Source organism: Penaeus monodon, chromosome 3 (assembly GCF_015228065.2).
Source record: "Penaeus monodon isolate SGIC_2016 chromosome 3, NSTDA_Pmon_1, whole genome shotgun sequence".
Lineage (NCBI taxonomy): Eukaryota > Metazoa > Arthropoda > Malacostraca > Decapoda > Penaeidae > Penaeus > Penaeus monodon.
The window spans coordinates 13,536,766-13,544,265 of NC_051388.1; the positions used below are offsets into that span (position 1 = coordinate 13,536,766).

A 7,500-nucleotide genomic window follows, 5' to 3' on the forward strand; every position below is an offset into this window, starting at 1 on the left:
TACCCCGACACTTTTACGCCATATATCTTTCCTATTAAGCCAACTGCATGGATATAGTATCACAATATTTACCCTCGCTGTCCCCCACAAATCGGCTAGCACATTAAAATCAGCCGCACAATTTGCGATTGTCTCCCCGCCAGGGACGGATGGCGGGTTCCGTAGCTGCCTTGATCCACTGGATGAGGATTCATACGTAGACTCCATGGCGTAGCGTCACTTTGGTGTCACTGTTTTGTCAAACTTTCATCTATAACCCCGCTTGGTGGATGTATACAACAGATGGTTCTGAAGTTACAGATTGAGCAAGTTCTCTAGATGTACTTTGCTAAGCTACATCTGTTCACGTTAGAGATATGTAAATATCTAGTTGATGAATAGGCTATAATAATATACTAACGTAGTACACTATCAACATGAAAGTGTACGGAATAAACTAATAGTAACCAAAATATAGAGCGCTGAATCCATGAAACCCTTTGAGTCGAAGCCACCGCTGAAATACCGCAAACATTTGTGGGCTTCCGATACTGGTCGTGTTAATGCAGTTTAAATAAGGTTAGGTAGTCTCACGCCAACAAACACACTAGTGATCTACTGTTTAGGAACTAAGGTAGTGGTAGGCAATATATTATAAATTATTTACAAAGAGAGGTTAGTGATCCATGTTATGAATCATCTGTAGCGTAGGTGAAATTCTTATTGTTTTATTAAAATAATCAGTCTCTCTCTCTCTCTCTCTCTCTCTCTCTCTCTCTCTCTCTCTCTCTCTCTCTCTGTCTACGACATGAAGTATTTCTGCCTCTGGCTCTGTGTTTTACATTCTCTCCATTCCTCATTTTTTCAAATTATTTCCCATATATTCCTTCTCCCCTTTCTCTCTACTTCTATTGCATATCATTATTTCTCTCTCACAGGTAATATGAAGTTTGGATTTACATTTTGGGTGTAAAGTTAGTGAAAAATGGGCTAAATATTAGTCTTTTGAGGAACAGGGAAGCTATACAATGAATGGGCTTGTAGTAAAACTTTTGTAGTTGTAGGCATTAGAGTCTGATTGTTAAAGAAAATCCTTTCAGACTGTTTCCAGTTAATTAGCAGTCCGGTCCCTCCTTCCCAATTGCACTGTTAACTTAAATGAATGAACAATCTGAAAAGGGATTCATTCACGCACTCTATAAGGGACTGAGTGCTCGGTTTGTGTTATCTTAATCAGATAACTGCCAGCAGTTAATTGTAGACCGGATTAAAGGCACTATTTTCTTGGAAAATTGCTACATTTTAGGATTAAGTAAAACAGTAACAGAAAATCTGATTTTAACTGTGCGTAACACTGAAAGAGCGTGTGAGATTATGCATGCACGAATAACTAATAGGCGCAATGTCCTGGTTTAAATGCATTTCTGATTAAATCTTCATTAAACTAATGAGATTCCTGATCATGACCGTACAAAAAATAGGTCATCATGTGTTACTTGCGTAACCTGTTATTGGATATTCACCAAGGGATTATATAATAGTACTATTAACGCTGCTGTTGAAGACATCTGTTTATGCTTATTTTCTGGGGCTCAGAAAAAGTGCAAGGCGGATATGTGAAGTTCTGTTACATCTCATAAAACGCTGATGTTACCCATAAACATTCTACTGCGAAACTTATATCTCTCTCGGTTTCCTCTGCTTATGCTTTTTTTCTTCTTCTTATCTGCTCTCCATTTGTAATGGAAGAAGGCTCTTGCAGACTATAACAGACGTTGAAGTATTGTGAAAATCACCATTACATTATGCAAAGAGGAGACGGCTCAGCAGATAGCAATAAAGACAGGAACTTTCTAACAACGGAGAGCATATCTCCTGTCCTGACTGTCCATCAAACTAACGAAGAAAGTCGGGCAAGGGGCTGCTGCAGAGAACCCCCTCTCCCGTTGTGCCTGAGAAAGTGCTTCTGCCCTGTGTTTTTACGCAGGGAGAGTCGCACATTGCGTTTGTATTATACGCGCATGTACACACACTCTACTCTTTACCCCTTAGGTAATAAACACTGAATTGTGTTAAGTGCTTATTAATTGCCATTCAGAATACACAGTAGAGCCACACCATTGCAGCAAGATTAAACTTGTACAGTAATATATTACATGTACGTTGTTTCATTAGATAAATTTTGCTTCGTTTAAAAGCCTAAAAGTGCACTAATAATTAGAATAATTTAATCCACTGGATCATTAAATCTCTTTGAGCTTTGTGTTGTCAGTGTAGCATATTATTATGCACATAACAATTAGTATAAATTTACACTGAAAGCAAAATGTGGACAATACGAGGTTACAAATATGTAAACATAGAGATATAAAATTGTTACGCACTGCTCTATCTTTAGCTTTTATAATGCATTCTTGTGTATCTTCCAAGCAATCAGTGGTGGTACCTTGTTGAACTAGCTTCATATGTCAAGCCATCATGCAAAATATGCGGTGTTTGCATAAGCCGACAGGAAATTCATTCTAATTATAATTCTGTTGTTTTCGTCCATCAGCTGAGAGACCCCCAACCATCTCTTACTTACTAGAACAAATATGTGTCAAAATAGAGGATTAATATAGAAAAAAAATGCCTTCCAACTTTTGCTGATTGATCCCACTATCAAAATAAACGGACCCACAGTCAAAATGAGCTATGAACTAACACTTTCATATAAATATGTTTTCTCTCTCTTGTTAGTTCCGCGCACACCGAGATTCACGCAGATGCCGCAGACATGAGTTCCATTCACACCTCTTTTGAAAAAAATATAAACATCTTTCAACTCATATCCGTAACGCCGACAGGACGACGACCTAGCAAAGGCTGCTTCAGTACCCGGGCATCGACCCTCGTGCTCTGAAGCCTCGAAGACGACCAGAACTGGACGCTGAATCGAGTGAATCGATTGGTTCAGAACCTCTTCCTGTTGATGACTGGAGTGCGTAGCTTGGCTTCAGGAGGCTTCCTCACTAGGCGTCGGTGTGGGAAAGAACGGTGGCCTTTGCTAGGTGAACACCACCTGGCTATAGACGCGGTGTCTGCGTGCAAGGGAGGCTTCAAGGGCGGGACATGGCGACATTGTGGCCGCCTCCAGGAGTCTGTGGGAAGAGAAATGAGCGTTAGTCTTTAAATGCAGGAGACTTATTTCTCACTCCAATGTTCTCCCTCTTTTTAACGCGAGTAAAAATAAGTGTTCCATATAGTTTATAACATCTGATGTGCACTGTACCTCACACCACCGCACAGAGTTTAACAAAGCCTACACTTCTTACTCCAGTTGTGCAACACACTCCAGGTCACTTGCACCAAAGCACACCATTCTGCAACGCCACAAAACTATATGCGAGTATTTTTCATGTACTCAATTCTATCCATAATCGTAATAATAGCTTATAGTGTTCCAAATTGCCTACAAACTATCACAGAGTTGTGCACAGCGTGTACTCTACGGCCTCGAATATTTCTATAACCTGACAGCTTGCTTTATCTATACCAAAACACAAGCGCACTAGACCTCACTAGCAGCTGCTGCACATTTTACATGCAAATCAGATATCTATCTATCCTTTGCAACACTCTATTATTTCATTCATAAAACCCTATTCATTATCAGTCTTCATCTTCATATACTTCCGATATCTACAGATCCCTTGCATATAGAAATAAAACTATATACAGTATTATACATACTGCTTTAGGAAAAGTATGTCTTTCACCTTTTAACAGTCCTCACACTTCGGTGCTAAAGCTGCATGTGTTATATCCTGTGAGTACTTGCTCTTGTACAGCATTGCACAGTTATTATTAGAGTGAGGGGGTCAGAGCGCCATCCTTCAACAAAACAGAGGTTAGTAACTACTACCCTGTTTGATGCTGATTACTAAGTACATACGGAGACAGCGATCTAACTGCGTCAGTGACAACTTCTAATAACCCTAATAATGCTTAGAACATTCTGTAACAACATCGGGAACCAGCGATGGAATCACACCTGCAACCAGCGACATGGAAAAGAAAACTCCACCCAACAATACGAACAAGTTATCCATTACTACCTTGACAGCACCCTGCCTTTGCTGCGCTTCTGGAAGAGGTAAATTAAAGAATTGTCTACATGTGATTTCTTAATAACTCTATATGGAGGACGTGATTTTGCATTGAAACATCTAACTACCCCAACTTCATACGTTGGTTTATACAATCTAACCACACATAAAAAAACTGTGTATATAGATAAACCTGGCTCACTGGCGCGCAAGAAACTAAATATAAAGCGAAAACAAATGAGAACAGCACAGCAAGGGAAATGATGGAGAGGTAAGAATTTTGATGATAGGAAAATGTCAGAGGCCGCGATACGGGGCCTCAGCGTGTGGGTGTTTAGACAAATTAGTTAACCCCGTGGTAAGACAGGGCACGCCTGGCCCCGTGCCATTAACCTACCCCCCCCCCCTTTGCCCCCGCGCTAAGGGATCGCGTCATGACATGGGTTCTTAATGGAACGACATATGGAGGGCTGCCAGTTGGTTTAGGCCGGGCCGGGCGCCGCTCGCCAGGGCCTGCAGCCCCGGATCCGGCACGCGAGGTCTTTCTGCGAGGCGCCTTTGTCTGTCTGCTCGCCGTGTCTGTCTTCATACCCCTTCTCTGTGCTTCTTTGTCAGCCTGTCAGTCTGTCAGTCTATTCCCTTCCTCTCCCTTTCTTCCTCTCTTTATCTCTCTATATCTATCTATCTATTTATCTCTTTCTCCCTCTCTCTTTCTTTTGCTCTCTCTCTCTCTCTCTCTCTCTCTCTCTCTCTCTCTCTCTCTCTCTCTCTCTCTCTCTCTCTCTCAATCTCGCTTTCTCTTTCTCGTTCTCTCCTTCTCGCTTTTTTCCTCTCTCTCTCTCTGTCTCTTTCTCTCTCTGTCACCCACTCTCCGTCTTTCTCACCTTTTCTCTCAACTTGGCCCCGTCGATGCTCCTTGTTCGATCTGGATGGGTTTTTCGAATGGATATTTTAAAGATTCTATTAACTCATCCAAGAAAGTCAAAGCCAATAAAGTGCAGATATTAATAGCAAGTTCAAGGAAGCAATAGAATATTTGGATGAAGCAAAGCCAGTCGTTCTAAAAATGACCCAAAGAGAAAATTTGATAATTATGAAGACATAAATACACTGACTGCGCAAGTGAGTCAGGGAAGAAATACATCCAAGAACTTTCGGTGCAATTTATGCCACGGATAATTTACGCCTGATTATGCTAAAGGTGATTGCACATCACAACTGTTTCTTTGCCGTCCACTTAAGAAAAAAAAAAATCTACGGGTACAGCTTAATGTAATCTACAGTTATTTCTTCTTCCTCTTCTATTTATTTCGTATCTTTTAGATTACATATACACATTTTCGGTATATTTTGGTACCTCCTTTCCTTTTATTTTTACACATCTCTTCGCCTTTCCTAAAATGAACCTGTGTTGCTATCCTTGACGATGACTCAGCTCTGCCACCAGCTTGGAACCAAGTGTTCAGGAAATAGGCCTATTTGCACAAGATAATAAACACTTTCTTGTGATACCCGGAAGGAGGAACGATGCTGTTCAGAAGGCATGTGTAATGTACAGTTTTTTTTTTATAAGAATATGAATCTGTATAATTACCTGGTGCCCTTTTTTCAGGGACAAAGAATACTGGAGGATTTAGGGATGAATGCCTTGGTGTGAATATGATGAATGAAAACCCGACCTGCTGACTAAAACTGACTGAACTAGAGTAAGGTGGACAGGTTTTGAAAAGCCTAAATACCTCTGACTAACTTGAGAACACTTATCGACCTGAATATTTCTGAACAAATCTTATCGACTTAAAAAATCATAAAGTCACATCTACTAAATATTATTAAACAAATGAAATTAGACAAACTTGATTAAGCAAGACGAGCTGGCTACTTCAGTATATGTATACAAAATGGGGCCATCTATAAATAAAATAAATAAAATAAAAAAATAGAGTTCCCCTCCCAGTAAAATCCCAAAATTCCTAATGCAGGTTAAACTTTCATTCCATTTTCTGTCTAAAATCCTTAAAACAAGTCATCCGACCCACAAACTCCTAACAAATAAAATTCGAAACGAGGAGATGAATATACAAACAAATTTACCATAATAAATCACAAAGAAACAAACAAACAAATACACACAACTAACAAAAACTTCCTATATTTCTCGACAAAAAATCGTAATATCGCATAAAGAAATGTAACCATAACGTCTTTAAATACAAAGCATCTGTAATCACTCGATAAATAAACACACCTTGAGAAAACAGACATTCAGACGCGACTATCCCTAAAAAAAAATATCCGTAAACAAATACAAGCGTCCTTAAATATCCTAAACGAAACAAACAGATAAATATGTTTTATAGATCTCCAAGTAATTGAGCTCATCCTGAAAATATTGCCAAAAATAAAGAAATTCCCAAAAGCAAGGCCATCTTGAGAATCCAACCAGAACAAAATTGCAAAAAAAAATAATAATAAGAAAAATAAAAATTTTCCCTAATCACTTGAAAAATCCGAATGACAAAAAAACAACCCTGAAACTTCCCTAACCAAATGGAACCGCTCATAAGAAAATACCAAATCAGACGAATACACCTAAAAAAAATAATAATAAATAAAATAAAATAATAATAATAATAATAATAATAATAATAATAATAATAATAATAATAATAACAATAATAATAATAATAATTCCCCTAAAACTCCCTAACCCTGTAATATTATCCTAAAAACCCCGAACCAAATAAAACTACCTCCAGAACTGCCTTGCTTAACATAATAACGATACATGAATCGGTCCCTAAACCAGTAAAAACTCGACCTATAATTAGATAAATAAAAGACCTTATTTACAAAAGCAGCGGCAGGTAGGGGAGGCACCCTCGCACACAAGCGCTGAACCACACACTTACCCTACCGTGTGGATCCGTTCCTTAAATTCCATATACTGACGTTTTCGGTCAAAATGTTTCACCTGGGGGGAAAAAATGGGGGGAAATTATTAACAAGTCGTCGAAAAGTGTGTATGTGTTATGTATATTTACTATTTATAGGCGCAGTTTGGTTAAAGTGGGATTTATAAATGATTTTCAAAAGGATGTGGAAAGTGTTCTTGGTTATCAGGAAAAGACCTCAATCATGTGAAATATAACAAATGTGTAGTCATTTATGATATAAACAGAAGAAAAGGGAAAGAAGTTACAATGAGGAAACAAACAAAGCTAAAGCGAAGAGAAGCCAGGAAAACCATACCGAAAAACAAGAACAAAGAAAAAACATAATAGAAAAATATACACCTTTAGCAATAAAGAGAGAGAGAGAGAGAGAGAGAGAGAGAGAGAGAGAGAGAGAGAGAGAGAGAGGGGGGGAGAGAGAAGAGAGAGAGAGAGAGAGAGAGAGAGAGAGAGGGAGAGAGAGAGAGGGAGAGAGAGAG

The 7,500-nt window shown here is 38.9% G+C and overlaps 1 protein-coding gene across 1 annotated transcript in view; it reads right to left on the reverse strand.

Annotated features, from left to right (window-relative positions):
• LOC119592085 (cytochrome c oxidase assembly factor 6 homolog) overlaps positions 1-7,500 on the reverse strand; it is a 9,517-nt gene that overhangs the window by 921 nt on the left and 1,096 nt on the right. Inside the window, exons 2-3 of the mRNA XM_037940902.1 lie at positions 6,980-7,041; positions 1-3,119 (exon numbers count right to left, since the gene is read on the reverse strand). The exon at positions 1-3,119 is cut by the window's left edge and continues 921 nt beyond it. Of these exons, the coding sequence (XP_037796830.1) occupies positions 3,026-3,119; positions 6,980-7,041 (156 nt within the window). The 3' untranslated portion in view covers positions 1-3,025. The remainder of the gene's footprint in view (positions 3,120-6,979; positions 7,042-7,500) is intronic.